At 30.5% G+C, this 18577-nt stretch overlaps 1 protein-coding gene across 1 annotated transcript; it reads left to right on the top strand.

Moving 5' to 3' along the window:
- Positions 1-275: 275 nt before the first annotated feature.
- On the top strand, positions 276-9306 carry LOC128172420 (microfibril-associated glycoprotein 4-like). Its single transcript, XM_052838222.1, has 12 exons — positions 276-366; positions 2008-2061; positions 2810-2869; positions 3131-3205; positions 4108-4221; positions 4523-4585; positions 4730-4892; positions 6080-6436; positions 6721-6857; positions 7121-7217; positions 7349-7519; positions 7887-9306. The coding sequence occupies exons 7-12, from the start codon at positions 4856-4858 to the stop codon at positions 8147-8149; spliced, it is 1062 nt and encodes a 353-aa protein (XP_052694182.1). The 5' UTR covers positions 276-366; positions 2008-2061; positions 2810-2869; positions 3131-3205; positions 4108-4221; positions 4523-4585; positions 4730-4855; the 3' UTR covers positions 8150-9306.
- Positions 9307-18577: the final 9271 nt, after the last annotated feature.

Here is an 18577-nt window from a genome sequence, read left to right as displayed (position 1 = left end):
ATAAAACACTTAATATGATATGTGCATTATGGCGCAATGATATTCCAAAACATTCAAGCAGATATTCAAATAATGAATACCTTGTAAGTTTACAATAGTTTAAATTGTTTCTGTTTTACTAAAAAATGCTAACAATAACAAAATATTCAGCACAGATCAGCTTACAATAAAGAGAATTTGGTAGAATAATATTCTGCAGGTCACACCATTTGTACTTTACAATTTCAAAAGAGAGTAAGACCAGGAAGAAAAATAAACTATTCAAAAAAACTTTCAATAAACAACCTTTTAGTTTAACTTCGTTTGAAGGCATTTAAACAGGCGGAGAAAAGTTTGTTGTGTTTTAATGTAACAAATATGTCTGAGGTATGTAACAAATTTAAACTAATAAGGCAAGACAAACACGTTCAAACATTTATTCGTTATATGTTGATGAATTATAACTTATATGATTATCATTTGTCTCTTCGGGTTATTTTTTCTTTTTTACATGGGTGTTTCTTATTAAAGTATCGTTGAAATATCAACAAAGTTGGCATGTTGTGAAATTGATAAAAATATCTCAATCATTTTTGTATCATGATCTAAAAATTGCATGCATAGTGCATTTTTCTGGGTCAGAATTGAGTTGAATGTGTTATAGACTTGGGTCCTGAAAAAAAACATAACAAACGACTATTTTTTTCTTCTTCCGGATTGATGGTGTTGTCCTAGTTGTTGTTTAGTCAAAGGGATTTTCTTTTAAAATTCGCATTTAAATATTAAATGAAAAAAAAACACGGGTTATCGCTGATCTCGAAATAAGATCAAACTTTTCCACTTGTTTCATCCGGTTTAAGACAAGCTAAAAAAAAGGCAATTTTCGGTTCAACTGTTTATGATGTTTTTTTTATTCATTGTATATAATGTTAGTGACTTTGGGATGCATCATTAATGTCAAAGACTACATGATTATATCGTCAACAATGCATATATATATATATATATATATATATATATATATATATATATATATATATATATATATATATATATATATATATATATATATATATATATATATATATATGTGTGTGTGTACAGACATATATAACTATCTAATTTACATTAAAGTAGAATAAAAAAATTATAAAAATAGTTATCAGTTAATCAGAAAATGAATGATAAAAGAAGTCTAGTACTTTTGCAGATTAAGAATGCATCGGTTGATATAGGTTAATTCTTACCAATAGATATAATAAACATGATTCAAAAGTTAAGTAGTTCATATCGGATTGTACATCAGATAATGTAAAGGCTGAACAATAGGTTAAAAAAATCATTTGCCGAGGCTTTTTCTTCCGACAACTCTCACAAATTTTTTCAAACCTTCCTCTGAAAATTACGAAAAATTATAAAGCATGTCAAGTGCCCAGCTATTTATTCAAAATCTTGAAGATAAAACAAGAAGATTCTATATATTTGCATGCTACTTGCTACGCGTTGTCATCCCTTTTTCTGTTAATAATAATTGACTTTGGTCAAATTATATTTTTCTATTTTCTGTAGATCACTTATACATCAACGAATGACGCTAAAATTTCGTTGCCTATCAAAAATTACTTCAGCTCACTACAGCATTGTAAACATTAAAATCGAATATATTTTTTATGAGAATTTAAAAAAAGTTGACAGATTTAAAGCTATTTATATATCTAATCTTCACGTGGCTTTGAAGTCATTTCTAAATGTCGGTAAATTTTGGGGTTTTTTTTCTATAAATAGAGATTAAATCATTTTAAATCTTAAATGTCCCATTTTATTTCTCTAAATGCAAATCTTACCTAGAACTCTTTCAAAAAAACATGGCAATTGATATGATAGATATGCAACACAGAAGTATATCTATTTTCATCTTTTCCAAAAAGTTCTTGCATTTTCTTGAATGACTTAAATCACAATATACGACCCAAAAAATTGAAGAAAATCAGTAAAAAAAATTTTTTACGTTTTAATTGCTTTGTTTAGATTTCAAGAGATTCGAGTTATGAAAAAGTTGAAGCTGTAGAGGAAACAAATGAGGTCAGTGTAAAAAATTCATAAACGTAGTAGATTCTTGTATAAGTATCATTTAATGAAATAATTAGTTCCATGTAGATTCGAACAATAGTATTAATGATTTTATCAAGCAATTGTGAGGAAATTGTTTGTATATACGACAGTGTACTGTAGATTCATTTGAATTCGTGAAGGCCAGTTTTCGTGAATATTTTGCTTTTTCTTGGGGATGTAATTTCGTGGATGCGTCGGTTTTCAGTTTAGTCAGATAACTAACTCTTTCAATTTTTTTCGTTTATAAGGGCTACCCACGAACACCACTAAAATTGAGTCACCACGAATTCTCAAGATTCCGCTGTATATGTTTCACTTTTACATTGGATAAAACAAAATATATGTCTCTGAGTCTGTGAGGATAAAGCTTTCATTCAACAGGTCATAAATAATGTGTTGATGATAAGCCTTATAACTGAAAATCACAGCGATTAAAAGTCCCAAAAAACAAAACTATTTTTTTTAAATATACAAGATGTGTACGATATCGTACTTTCTTTCTGTCATGATATTTGATTATCGAAGTCATTATTTGTGGAGCATGTTTAGCACAGAAAACGGTTTGGAATGTTTTATTTGATAGTTGACGATAATTTTTTTTCTTATAGAGAATCAGGGAACAAAAAACATTTGAGAAATAAACATGCGATAAAATAGTTCAGGCTTTGCAATCTTATTACTGAGTTGCATTTCTGCAAAGAATATTTTTTTTTTCTAGTATGAGCGGCATCCGGATTATGTAGATCTATCAGATTCTACTTATGATAGGATACCGGATGTAAGTATGTATGCATGTTAATTAATGTATTCATAACACAAAAAACACTCTGTTGTCGTGATCTACTTTATTAAAGAAAATGTTTTCGCATTAATCTCTTTGGAAAAAATAAATATCTGCAGGATATAAAGTAATTACAATTCCAAAGCATTCGATTTTTATTTTTACACAGCATTTAAGGTTGTCTTGAATTGTTATGACCTCTTTAATTCAATTAAAAAGAACCATATAAAGTAATTTAACTGTATTACTTTGTTTAAGCAACACTTTGATGGGCAAGATTATGTTGAGCTGAAAAATTCGTATAATGAATATACGACACCTTCGGATGTTCAGGTAATTTAACTGAAACTTCTCTCCAGTTTTTTTTTTATAAACGCAACAACATACAGTTCATTAACTACTATTAGAATCGTTGCTTATTAGTTAGAAGACCTAACATTTTATTAAGATCATATACGAATTTATGAATTATTCTGTCATACGGAGTAAATAAGTTTGATATTGTAAATTGATTCCAATCTACACCATTGCTGAGATTTATTCGTTCCTTTTTACTTATGATTTCATTTTGAATATATTAAATTTATGATATGGTACGCAGTAATTTGTCTTGTTCAACTTTATTACTGATTAGTTAAAATAAATTAGCATGTGCATTGAGCAGAATCGAACAAGATTTTTACTGCATTTTAAAAATGTAGCATGTCGCAGTATTTTATGCCGTACATATTAGCTGTCCACAAAAGCTCATATAAGTATTACACTATTTTAACAATAAACCAAGTAGCATATGCGTATCTGTCTAGCTTGAATAGGGCAATTTTAACAGATTAACATAAAGACAGTGTTTTATTTGTCTCAATAAAGCCCATTTTTCAACTTATGGAAAACGACAAGTATCGAAGGCATTTAAATATATATGGTCAAGAGATGAGAGTTTGCAAGAGGGTCCACATGAAACTTCCCCGTTGTACACACATATTTAACGATTGAGACAGCAAAGCGTTGTGAATTTAAAGGGCCTTTTATTTCGACAATATTTGTATGACGAATGACTTTAACCAAACTTAACATCAGACATTACACAGGTACATGTATGTATTTTGAAGGATAACAATAATACATGTGCATATAACTAAAACACACTTATTTTCGTAAAAGCAATACAATAGTTATCTGTGATTCGTCTCATCATACATTTTTTTTTAAATTCCTGGGAGTGTTTCTTTTTACAGGATTATAACCTAAAGGATTCCTTGCAATATGAAAAACCTATACAAGTTGTTCGTCCATTCAGCCAGTTACAACCACCAAAACAACCAAATAATTTTGTACCCGAACTCTTTAAAGTAAGTGGCACTGGATTACACTCTCTATACCGACTCAATTACAAATTTGCACTTTGTTTTTGTTGTACGGTGTTATTATATACTGCTTGACTGAGATTTACAATACGAACGCGATATCGTTAAAAATGTTCTTAACGTTTTAACTTTGTAACATAATCATGTTTTAATGAAATAGCTATGCATCATTAACCAGTTTTGCTTAAGCATGACTTAAAAAGACTGTATTAAACATATTTGTCAGACGAAAATTTGCAGTTTTTTTCATATAGTATTACAACTTAAAAAATCAATTACTTTTTAGAATGGAACACAATATCTACATTAAATCAGTGTGGAACACACCCATGTACACAATGAAAAACAGGTATAGTTTTCTTCCTGTAAACCATTTTATTGAATTTTTAGTGATTTTTGGTGTATTGAGCTTTACATTCTTATTTATCTTTAAATCATTTGAAGAACATTTTTACGTTAATCACACAGACCAAAATCATTTTAAATCTAACAGAATACTTACCAGACTCTTGAAGTGGACAACACAGTTCTAAGCAGCAATGAAAGGCACTCTAACAAAAGCAAACGACCTTGTATTGTTGGGGTGGCGTTGCTTTTGACAATATTGATAGCAAGCGGCATGGCAATATTCTTAGTTTTCCACTTCAAGGAACAAGGTAAAACTCGAACATCAATTCTGAATGGTTTTTTTATGCAATATTGTCATATAATCCTGGATAAATGAGTGAAGATGATGAGCAGATTAGGAGAATATCAAATTATATTCCTTAAAAAGCCTTATTTTTTTAAAAGATTTTAACGATATTTGTTTTAACTGAACACTAGAACACTAGCAGTAAAACAAAATGTCAAATGTGAAACTGGTTTAATCAATAGTTGTTTAAAACAACGTTTATACGAGGGTTGTGCAAAAATTTCGTGGACACGTTATTTTATTCAAAATAATGGCGTCATTATCAGGAAAGTATTATAATATTCTAAAAAAGTATAGAGTATAATAATATATATGTATAAATATCAGAGCAATGTACATTTTTGTATTGGAGTTATATTTATATATACATTTCCTATGCCGGCCGCACAGCCCAGTCTGACGCTGTGTTATAACGATGTTTCTATAACGCCGTAGTCCTGAGTTCACATGAGAGTATTATGCCGCATTCACCGTTTGGCCAGAGGGTACAATCGCATACTCCATCAAATCATCGCTTGTGCAGCTTGCAGATAATAACACCTGAACTATTTCGATATTATTCCTGTTACCTTCATCGTTTGTTTTGTTTTTATCGGTATTTTACCTCAGTCAAAACAATTTTCTGACGGCACGCTGTTCCGTGCGGTAAGCTGACATCGCATTTTCAGGCGTTTTTAAAGACATGATCTTGCCGTTATATCTTTTAAATGTCCTCTGCTAGTTTAAAATAGCTTCAAATGACGTATGAAAATGACGCAACCTCTTGAATTTGATTTGACATTTTATGACAAAGATTTAGATAAACAATATATTTATATCAACCCATTTAAAATGACAAAAACGCCATTGTCCACGAACTTTTGGACAACCATCGTATGTTTATAAAAGTTAAATTGAAACGCATATGAATGTCAAAAATAACTAAACACACAAAACATGGAACATTATTTGATATCTTTGGTTTTTTGGAGGGGTTTTTTTTTGTCCATTGGTTGTAGGTAAATAGTATGCAAAACACTCACGTATGTATTTATCTAATTTCACTGGACAAAAGCAACGCTTATGGTCAACAGCAGGATACTGCTGAAGGTAAGTTGATTATGTGATTATGTGATAATTCCAATCAATAAATGCTTTTTTTTCTTTAAGAAAACAAATCGACGATGTCAACAACGTCATTTTTCACTTCTACCATCATGACAACTATGGCATCTTCTGTATTATCGTCGGTTACTACAACATCACTTGCCCAAAGTACACCTATCTCCCAAACGATTGCGCCTACAACACTCTCCAAAACAGAAGCTGTTAATACATCAACCACAACAACAACTGTTATCCCCACCACGGTTATTACAACAACACTGAACTTAACTACCACAACAGTTATACAAACGGCAAATCCAGTAACAACTGTCCCCACCACGGAGCTTTCAACAACACCAAGCCCAGTTACTAAAACAGTTATACAAACGACAAATCCAGCATCGACTATTTCATCAGCAGGTCTGGTGACATGTAGTTTATTGTATATAACTCAATTAAAGATTATTTTTCATTTGCTTCAAATCTTGGAAAAATACCTTTTGATGATTATATTAGTGTATATGAGTTTTTTTGTAAAGAAAATGTTTATTGCAAAGTATTCACGATTGATAATATGTTTTTGTTTTTCAAAACTCTTGCATTTTTACCTTTCATTCTACATGTAACATATTCACATATTTTCAATGTCAAAGTATACGCCTATATGAATAAATAATGTATGTTAAATGACTGGTGTTTTACAGGTGTGTACAAGGACTGTCAAGAGCTTAAGATAAATGGCTATAGAAACGATGGAGTGTACACAATATATCCATATCTTTCGATACAATCACCAGTCATAGTTTACTGTGATATGACCACAGATAACGGTGGATGGACGGTATTTTTTTTATTCTGATACCAACTATCACAAAAAATATCAAACCATTCCTTGATTAAAGAAATTCAAAAGAAGCATCGATCATCGAAACAGAATGAATTTTTTGAACTTTGACAAAAAATGTATCTAAAGTTTTTAAATCATTAAAAATGAATCAGAAGCCACAGAATATAAATTATAAAGCATCGTTTTCGAAAAATGATTGTTAAGGAACAATATATTGGTTAATCTTTGTTACAATATACAGTGATGTGAACTTCTAGGTTTTTCAACACAGAAGAGACGGATCTGTAGAATTTTATCTTCTCTGGGACGATTACAAAAAAGGATTTGGGGACCCAAACGGAGAGTACTGGCTTGGTATGAAATATTTCAGTGTTGCTAATTTCATAGATATTAAATGTTAGAATTCCCTTTTTTGAGAGGGGGATAAGTGGTTGTATTTTTTAGATATAAAGATGGTGATCAGTTATTTAAATCCTTCTATTCAGGAAACGATCATCTTCACCAATTGACTTCATTAGGAACTTCAGATTTGTACGTGCGTCTCGAAAAATTCACTGGCGGATGGGCCTATGCAAGATATAACAATTTCACTGTAGCTGACGAATCATATGGTTACAGAATGAGATTGAAAGCCAGGTCATATCAAGGAAATGCAGGTTTTTACCAACAATTGTTTATCTTGATAGATATTTATATGCGGGAATATCTTAGATTCGATTTTTTTTTCTACGATAACAAATTCATTATATTACTAGGATAATAACTATTAATACTTTAAAAAAATCACTAGTTTTACAATTAGAAGTAGCGAAATAAAATGCAGATATCGGGTTAAGTGTCCCATGCATTTGAAAATAAATTAAAGAAAGATAAAGATACATCTTATTATATATGCAAATGTTTTTCTTTAATCATCGTATGAAAACTACTCCTAGTAGTCCCATGTATACCTTTTTATAACTTAACGCCTTAATCATGTATAACTTATAAGTGATAGATATTCTTTAAATCAATATTTATTAGGAGATTCAATTGAAAGTCATGGAACTACCAATACAAATGGCTACAAGTTCAGCACATCCGATATAGATAACGATTTTGCTCCCGCAAGCTGCGCCGTCGCACGTCAAGGAGCATGGTGGCATAACGTCTGTACGTGGGCAAATCTGAATGGACGTTATGGAAACGGAAGTTGTATAGTCAGTGAGAATTGTAACTTCTGGTATTCGCTGACTAACAGCTATAGTGGAGTTAAGACGTCATTCATGATGGTTCGGCGTGTTTGATGATGCCTTCGAATTGTGTTTGAACGTTTATATAATTATGTTTATAGACAATAAATATAAGAATGCTCGCAATGTTTTATTCGATACAGAGTTGTAACATGTATCGAAGTGAATATAATATCGCTAACAAACACGTATCGTTTTTTATCAATTTTATTTGATTCTTTACTAGCTATAAAGTTTAATTAGAATAATAATCAGAAAGTGCAAACGGGCAACATGACTTTTGTACTTCTAAGTAGTTGGACTTTAATAATCCCATAAAATATGCAATTTATGCTAATATCATCACGAATACGTTTAAATATTTATGAACATATTACTATGACATTGTACGGATGATGGAACAACATGGACACAGCTTCGACGTGAATGTGCATGTATATGAAATGGTATAATGTGCAAAATAATATAACGTTTTAATTTTTTGTGTATAAGAAGACCAAAACACAGTTTACATGTATAACAACGCTTTAAAGGGACTTGTACACGATTTGAGATAAAAAAAAAAAAAACTTTATTTTTTATGTATAAAATGATTTACTGGTGTATTGATTTAAATGATCGACTCGACCAAAATATGGAATGTTTATGTCAAGTTACAAGCGAAATACAGAGGTAAGAATTGGTTGTTATGTAAACAAAGCTCGAGTCTTATAGTTGTTTACAAAATATTTAATGTAGAGATTAACTATTTCTTGGAAAAATGACATGTAAAAAAAAATTAAAACTAATTGAATATCTTCATGAATACAATTATCAGCAAAAGAAAGATACATCTGACTTAAACTTACACTAATACGACACATATGTAAAAATAACAATCTTCGAGCTTTGTTTACAAAACAAAGAAGCGTGAAATCTTTATCTTGCTTATAACTTTATAATTATTTGACTTTCAAATTTTGATATAGCATTAAAAACTTCTATATTTATCAGTATATGCATTAAAAATGGAAAAAAAAATGAAATTTTTTTTCAAATCGTGTCAAAGCCCCTTTAAGCCTTTGGTAAGTTGTTTGCCGAAGAACCTAATTATCAAATTTATCGAATGTGCAATTACGTATTTACAACAGGTTCTTTGTTTTAAAAAAAAGATAATTCATTTTAGCTAGCTAGCATATCGCATCATAAATGATTTTTTCTATACAATTGTATTTGTGTTTGTCAGATGAATATACATCAGATTGAAAAAAAAAAATCAAGTTGTTTTACATTTACATTAACTATTGTGAGTTTAAATTTTAAGAAAAAAAAATGATCACACTAACAATCGTTTTGTCATCTCGAAAGTTCTAAATATTTACCATAGGATCGTATTTAAATTTGTAAAAATGAATGTTTAATATTCCAAATTTTAGCATCATTATTTCCTTTTAATTTCTACACAATAAAATTGTTGTTGCTTTTTTCTATTTGTATGAAAATTGTTGTACAGTGTTGTAAAGTGTCACCAATCAGAAGATAGAAGTTACCTTGTGGTTTGGTCCAGATATCATTTAAAACGACCCTTCCCCCCCCCTCTCTCTCTCTAAAAAAAAGCCATGATTAAATGACTAAAAAATATGTCTATAAAAATTCTATAATGTTTTTTAATGCTTTGTTATTTAATTTGATTTTAAAACACCCATCACCACCTTAAGTGAATGAACAAAGCATACTCTTTTTTCGGCTTTTTGCATATATCTAGATTACATCACCAAGAAACGATGACTGAATTTGACACGCGACGACGCGAGAGTGCAATTTTAGCAATTTTAAAGTAATAAGATACGCACTGTAATGTGCACCCAAAACAGTATTTTTAAATGTTTTAACCCCACATTAGTAACGTGTTTTTAAAAAATCCGATATTTAGAGTTTGTAGGCTGCTTACATATACAAATATAATGGTTGCATATCGACAGCAAAAATATTTTACGGAAACGTTAAGATATATTCATCTATATATGCATTTATTTATCAAAATGAATAAGTTCTTTCTTTAAAAAAGTGCACGTTAGTGGCATAGAACTCAAATGACTCACTTCTTGTTAATAAACCTTTTGATAAGAATTTCCTGTAAAAGAATGTTTCTGAACGAATATAATATCGAATTTATATTATGACAATGGCATTAACCAGCCACATTGAAAAACGAAAAAGCACTGAGGAGCAATATAGTCGTTAATCTAAATGCATATCAATATCAAAATCTGTCAAATTATTGTAGGCTTTTATTTTGATAATGACATGTTTGGTAGTGTTGTTACTCTGATGATTTAGCTACCCTTGAATTACAATACCCACCTTGTAAATTACCGTGCATTCATAAAATACTTTACACGATTTATACGATATTAGCGATACTTTTTTTAGTGATGCAAACAATAGGAGATCACTAGATCATAAACGTTGTACCAGTAGCTCAGGTAACTTATAACAGGTTTATAAAAGAAACCTGTCCAACTTAATTAATTTGTAAAGTATTTTTTGAATAAGCAATGCGACTTTTCTGGCGCTTGTCCTCCGATCCCGGTTTCTAGCGTCTAAAAAACTGATTACAGGTCACTCTACATTCACTTAACTGTTTGATATAAATGCAAAGAGGGAAGAATTTGTTATATGGGTATAGTCCACTAATGCATTTTCCATGGGCGGTAATGTTAACGTTAGGTTTTATAGCTCCGGCCATAATTTTCGTTCAGCAACGAGGGACCTCTTGAATGCAAGCTCATCAAATTGTCTCTTTCCTGTTAAAATTTTCTTGGTGTGAGATCAGATTCGTTTTCCGGCAAAATGCGTCTGTATTGAAAAAAACATTAAAACAATTTCAATTCTTTTTCTTCAAATGATAATTCGATTTTGACACTTGCTTTTAAATTGCAAATCCTCTTTTCTGACATGTGTCAAGCATTTTGATTTAAAATGTTCCAATAAATGGATATACACTCTGCAAGAATAGGAACTTCTTTGCTTAAACCACAACTTTGTTGTCCTACCGATTCTAAAAATAGTTCGAGGGATATACCCATATTTACAAGAACTAAGCGTGTTATAAAAAACGCTGATTTGTTTTCCGCGACTCATTAAGCGTTCCAAACACACGAGAAAAATAACCTTCATAAACGCTATTAGTATTGTAGTCAAGGGATGGAGAATGAGACTAAACGAAAGAGCTTTGCATTTAATTAATTAAGCAAAATTTCGATATATTATATTTCGATCGATGAAAGCCAAAAATCCATCCTTTGAGCAACATATAGCTATTTTTGTGGAATAAATAAGACAAAAGGCCATTTTCTTCGTTATTTTGACAAATAGTTTTTTTTTAAGTAAAGCAAGACGTTTTGTGTAGGGAACATATTTTTTTGCAAAATTTTTCTCAAAAGAAGCAGATTATCCGAATACAAACAATGGTGTATTTTCTGTATAGGTTGTGATCGCCAAAGACGTTTTGATAATTCTGCACAATTGTTTCAAGTACTTGTAAAGGTTTGTTTATTTGGGGGAATATAACAATTATATGAAACATTTTTAAAAATTTGAATAAAGCAAATTGTCAGGAAAAGTGCATTTCAACCTCTATTACTCAAAAAAATATTGGACGCTTATGCTTTTGTATGTAAGTTCGTGTAAAATATTCTGGCTAAAGATAAATCTAAGATGAAAAAAATAGCAAACAACAAAATATGTGCTACATATTCGAAATGAAGGGACTTAGTGTTTGCCACTTTGCAAATACTTGAATGATTTGTGACTACCATAACGGTTGACTTACATGTAAGACACATATGGTTCTACATGCACTCCGTGGAAGTTGCTTTCCAAAAATATAAAACAAAGATATTGACATTGAAAAAAGGACTGAACATCAGATATAACAAATAGACTGTCAATTCCACGCTTCGTAGCAAACAAAAAAAGGGGAGGGGGGGTATTAAGCATAACACAAACAAGATCTGTAGTCCCTTTACATGACTTTTAAACACAGAAAGAACAAGAAAGAGGAAAAACACACATAAACACATAATTCACTTTTATTGACATCGTCATCGGAAACAGAATTGACCAACTTTGACAGCAAATAAAATTTGATTTGCCCAACGAACGTATATTTTTGCCAAATACATTCTGTTTAAACATGTCTTATAAAGCATTTAAACGTATTTTCATTTTCATTATTAATATCATAATACCACAAACCTTGAAATTGTCAAAAGTAGAGTCGTTCGGTTTTATACATGTACTGTATACAGGGAAATATACGACACCCCCCCCCCCCCCCCCCCCGATTTTCTTTTCGCCGCTTTCGCCCTGGGTATCAGCGGGCGAATGTAAGACTCGCCAAATTCCAATGTTCCACTTTATCTCTATAATACAAAACCGTGTCTGGGAAATTTAATACGGAGCAAAACCGTTTGTCGCTGAAGGGCAAAAATAACCCTGAAAACAGTATGTGTGTACATTCAAATGCCGATTTAAATTGAATGTATGCCTTCAATATTTAATTTTAAGATGACAAGGAAGACTTGTTCATATGATGTTCAATTGTCACCTAACACATCTTCCACATCTTCCTCGTACAGTTTTCCTACCAAACCCTTGCCAGATTATTCACCAACTACATCTTCCCCATACATGTATCATACCAAACCTTCTGCTGATCATCTTACCAGTTTGTATTGGTTACAAATGGCAGTAGTTTATTATAATAAACCTTATAACGCAAAGCAATGAACTACATTGTAACTTTTGCTTTTAAATATGTTTAAGGTGTATTTTAAAAGAAAATATCAAGTTAAGGCACTTGCTACAAATTGGGGAAAAAGTTCACTACGGCAGCATTTATTTCCTAGAATATATGTATGAGATAATTATTCATTTGAATGAAATATATCTTCAACACTTTTCTTATAGGAAGCTGGGGAACACGGTTTATTGTGTAAATCATGAAAAACATAATGAATACGAAGAAAACCATTTACGTCACATCAGTCAATACATATAAATGTTACAACGTCTGTAGGTCTAAATAGTTCTCTCAAAAGTGAGATTTTCAAAACAACCAATATACCCTCTTTTGAACAATTATTCATTCCAAGTTCAATGGAGTTGGAAAGCTTTCAGATAGAAACGAAATGTATATTAATTGAAACTTCTCAAAATGCTATGGTTGTAAGTCAAGGCGATGATTTTTATCAGCGCACATCCCGATACATAAACTTTCGACTAATATGTAAATGTCTCGACAGATCCGGTGAAATACTTCAGTCAATTTGCACTTGCTTCAGTTTATGAAAACTAAATTGTATGGATAACCTTCCAAATGAAGGAGGCTTTACAAATTGACGGGAAAGACCAAAGTGGAGAAATCGTTATTATGATTTTGATATCAGAAGATTTCGTGTATACGAAGAAGAAATGTTGGGGAGAACAGGGGAGGGTAAATGTTTGGACTTAACGTGTGCTGAGATGAACGTCTTCCGAGCGCATGCCTTCTCCGGGAATTCAGTAATATAATACTGGTTTCATTTATGATTTGTTTTTTACATATAATAATCGCCATTTTACCAATGTAACCAAACTGCTTTACAAACTGCAAACTCTTTGTAATGTATTATTCTCTCTTTGCTTGATGATGTGTGATGTGCCCTTAGACGAGACACTTTATTTACACTGTTTTTATTCCACCCAGCTGACACCGGGTAACTACATATGCTGGGAGGCATAATGCGATGAACTGGTGTTACGTCTATGGGGAGTCAAAGACAATCATCTTCTAAGCACTACGGAAACCAAGCATAAGCACTGGCTGTATGCGTCATCATGGCTCGAATAAGGTTCAACTCTTTTTCTCTGTGTTAGGTGTTGAGATACAATGTAATCTGTTTTTAGGTCATATTCTTATATTTTTAATATGTATTATTATATCGCGTTGGTCTCATTGTAGACATAGTCCAAAACCGAACAAATATTGTGATTGTTTTCTAATAATTTATTTATTTTATAAACTTGTGTTTTTACATACATATTTAGAAACATACAAAAATACATAGATATATACATATGTATTACTTGAAAACTATTTAAAAAAGAGAGAGAGAGAGAGAGATCCTCATCATCCTGAAAAAAAAAATCTTCTGTATGTGCAGGTATCTAATGCTCGTTGAAGACTTTACTGTTAAAAAATGAAGTTTGTTAAAATAAAACACCTCACTAACATAAGAATTAAACAAAATTTAAATTAGAAAGTATACAAGCAAAATGAAATGATGTATATAGTTTTCTTTCCGTTTTGTAGCAGATTGTTGGTTTTTTCTGTTTTGATTTTAAAGATGGCAAGTTTATGAGAAAAATATTCTATTAGTATTATTACATACTGAACTTTAAAAAAAAATATGCTGAAAAATGCATGACTTACAAAATACCAGTTAAGTGTACCATGGTATAAAAAACAATTCTAGTAGGTAATGAATTAAGTTTGCATTCTAAAAAATCTAGGACAGTTCTTCTGTGTGAAAATTAATGCTATTTTGCTACGAGAATGATAATTTTTGAGAGAATAGTGTTCTGCAGTGTCAAAGACTTAGTGAACATTCTTCTTGTTTTTAAAAGAGACTAGTACCGGTAAGAAAAATAGTCCATTTAAAACACACCATTTAATATGGGGCCGTTTAGTGAAGTTTGATTGTAAGACTTTTAAACACGAAAAAAAAAAAACGTTGCAATATAGGTGATTGTTAGAATTTGATTGGTTTTGAATGTAAAAACAAATGTCTGGGGTAAGTAAACAGTTTGATTTTTACGGCACCTTAAACATTTTTAGTCTTTTATTTTTAAAATTTTAATAAAATATTCTATTCTATTTCATTTCTTTCGGGTTTTTACACGGGTGTCTTTATTAATAGCACATATGAAATATGCACAATGTTGATTTGTTTCTGTTATAGAAATGATATAAATATAAGAATGATTCCTGTGGGGTTTTTTTTGTTTTTTTTTTATAGAAAATATACGTTTAAAGACAATTTAATTCTAAATTCTAGTTTGAAATGTCCATACCAAATTTGAGAGTTTAAATTATATCATAGCATAAAAACCGACTCTGACTATCTATGTTCTTCCAGTTGGTTGGTGTTCACTTAACGCTGTTCATGCCGAAGGGAATTTCTTTTTGATTGGTATTCAATTAGTTAGGTTTCTTTTTCTCATTGCACGGTTCACATATGTATAGCTCAGGACTAAATTTGGTCTAACTTTGATTTATTTAAAGTTAATTTATGATAGTTTAATAAAACAAGCCAATTTTAATCAAAATGCATTGAATTAGAAAAAACGTTCATCAACTCTGCAGGTTTTATCTTCGAAAGTTGGAAACCATGAATTTTCACCATTAAATAAACCAAACATGAATTAAAGTATAATTCTGTATTTTAGATGGTATACCAAAAAGTGTAAAATATTAGCAATTTGTAAACTATTAACTCATTTTTCGAATTATATGAACTATTTTACACCAATTCCTACGGAATCAATTAAACCTAATTTAAACATGATTTTTTTTTCTAAACATGAAACAACGTAAGCATTACGTACGCCAATCCTATTTGAAAAAGTTTCTTGAAGAATATATTTGTCACTTTTTTATGACATCAGGGCAGTGACACCCTTTTAAAGTCATTTTAAAAAAAGGTTATATCATATAAATTCATGTACCTGGAAAAAAAAATATTTTTTATTCATTTAAATCGTATGTGTACTACTTGCAATTAAGTGTCCTCAAGGTTATTTAAAAATGTCGGTGGGTATGTTCTTGTCTAAAAATAGCAATTTTGTCATTTGAAATCATAATCTTCCATTTCATTGTTCTAAACGTACATTCTATTTTAAAATTTTCAAAATAACCTGGCAACCGATATATTAGAGATGTAAAACGAAGATAAATCAGAATTTATGTTTTTAAAGTGTTCATTTTTTTACTTAATTGACCTTAATTGCAAAATACAATACAAATAAATCAACAAAATCAAGGGTTTCGTTTTGTTTGTTTAGATTTTGGGGGATTCGGGCTATGAACATTGTGAAGCTGTAAATAAAGAAACCGAGGTTAGTACATCTTTATATCATGGAGAATTAAATACATGCAACATATCATTAAACAAATGCATTAAATTGATATGATTCTAAAAAAAACCCATAAATGAGTTTTCCATCTACGGTTAACAGAAAATGCTTTGCACATACATGTACGATGTTGCGTGTGTTATGAAGGATATCGGAAGATAAACTGACTGTTACATGTTTATGTTGGTTCGAAATATAAGAATCACTCTACACCCCACTGTCCTTTACAATCGCAACATGCATTAAATTCAGTTGAAATATAAGGAAAACGCTTTAAAATGATTTATATACATTGTACATTTCGATAATTTTGACAATGTATTTTGTGTTGGTCGCATATCAAATTATGTGTCACTATAAAAGAGTTGTTGAAGGATTCATATTTTATACTCTCATACAGTCTATCATGTAGCTTGTTTAGCACAAAAATCCATTAAATTTCATTATTATATGTAGGCATTTACTGATATTTGATTTGATTTTATCTTATTTAGAGAATCAGGAAACAAATAAAACTTAGAAAACTTTACATAAAATAACAAAAATATTTACAGGGGAATAATAGTATTTCTCATCTGATTTCGTTTGTTAACTTTAATGAATATTTCTCTCTAGAAGGAGACCCATCCAACGTATGTTGAACTAATAGATTCTACGTATGACAAAATACCAGATGTAAGTACAATGTAGTTAGGAACATTATAAGATTGTATTCGTTTTCTTTAAAAAAAAAATTCGATATAAAACTTAACTCTCAAGTGTAAACATTATGGGTTTTTTCCAAACTAAGCAATATTTTATAGGTAGAGAAATCTAATATAAAACCATTCTGGTATATCTGGTAGCTGATTTCTTAATCGTTGAACCTTTTAAGTTCCTGCATTCATGACGCAAGAAGTACTCCTTCTTTATCATTAACTTTTCAAGAACATATTTATAGTAAATGTTATTTGAAAAAATGATAATTATAAAAAGCAATTTAAATCTTTTTTTTTAATAAATAGTTTCACATTTCCTAAAAAAAACTTTGTTGGATTAAATGTTATTTACTATGACATACATTCAACCATGAGCATCTAATACTATATGAAAAAATGAATTACTATTTTGTCTAGCACCATTTTAATGGACAGAATTCTGAGAAGTTGAAAGAATCGCAACACGAGGATACGATACCGCGGGGTTTTCCGGTGACGCAATATTTATAGATTTTTAACTGAAAGATGATTAGTCTGAATGAATTAGCAAATGTTAAGTTCTCATAAACAAAACAAATAGGTGTGTGTTATTAATATCAATGCTCAATTGTAAAAAAAAATATAATAATATATTATTTCGATCGTGCACAAATATTAAATGATATTATGATTTTTTTAAATAGAAAGTGAATTAAGATTTGTGGACCTTTATTGTTTTTTTTTCATTTGGTAATAAAAAGATTTTGACAATAGGGTATATGTAATAGTTTGCATAGCACATATTCAAACATTTTCCTTTTCTGCTTTCATGACATGAAGTTTGTTATGGTATTTTTAGCCGATGTTTTTCACAGTCCACATCTTTATTTTTTATTCAATTAACGTCTTTGCACTGTTAACATTGGACCACGTAGCCTCTGCATTCCTTTTTAAACGGGATAGGCGATTTAAACAAAAGAAATTAATCGGAACATGGTTTTTTTTCCTCGAACAGCCCAATTTTCACGACACGTAAAACCACAAGTACAAAAGGCATTTAAATTGACGTTATTTGTGCTTGAATGTCAGGAAATAAAGGTTTCCAAAGGGGTTCACATTCCACTTCTCCAATACACACAGTCACATATTTAACAAATGAGACAGCAAAGCGTCGTGGAGTTCAATGATTTATCATGTTGACAATAGTTGACGGGTTCATTTAATGTATGACTTGTATCTTGATACAATCAGAGACATGGATAGCAGAGATTGGCAGCCGATCGAAATCTCGTGGTCCCTATTGTAAAATGTTCCCAGTTTAAATCAATAAAGGAGGCAGTTGGCTATATAGCTACTCGTTGTCAAAGATTTCGCCGTTGTTTTATAGCGGGCCAATTTGTTTTCTATATATTGATCTTTTTTTTCAATATTTTGTTTCAAAAATGTTTAAAACCTATGCACATTTTTCATAAAACAATATACTTTTAGTTGAAGATAATTATCTCAGTTTACTTAAATGTAGTTCTCAAAGTAATGTTGGTCACGTGCCATTTTCATTAACAGAACACACTAATGGAGGAGTTTTTATTTTTATTTATGCCTATAATACAATAAATGGCAAATTTATAACAACAAAGAGTAAAAT

Source organism: Crassostrea angulata, chromosome 2 (genome assembly GCF_025612915.1).
Source record: "Crassostrea angulata isolate pt1a10 chromosome 2, ASM2561291v2, whole genome shotgun sequence".
Lineage (NCBI taxonomy): Eukaryota > Metazoa > Mollusca > Bivalvia > Ostreida > Ostreidae > Magallana > Magallana angulata.
This window is presented reverse-complemented; position numbering and strand designations above follow the sequence as displayed.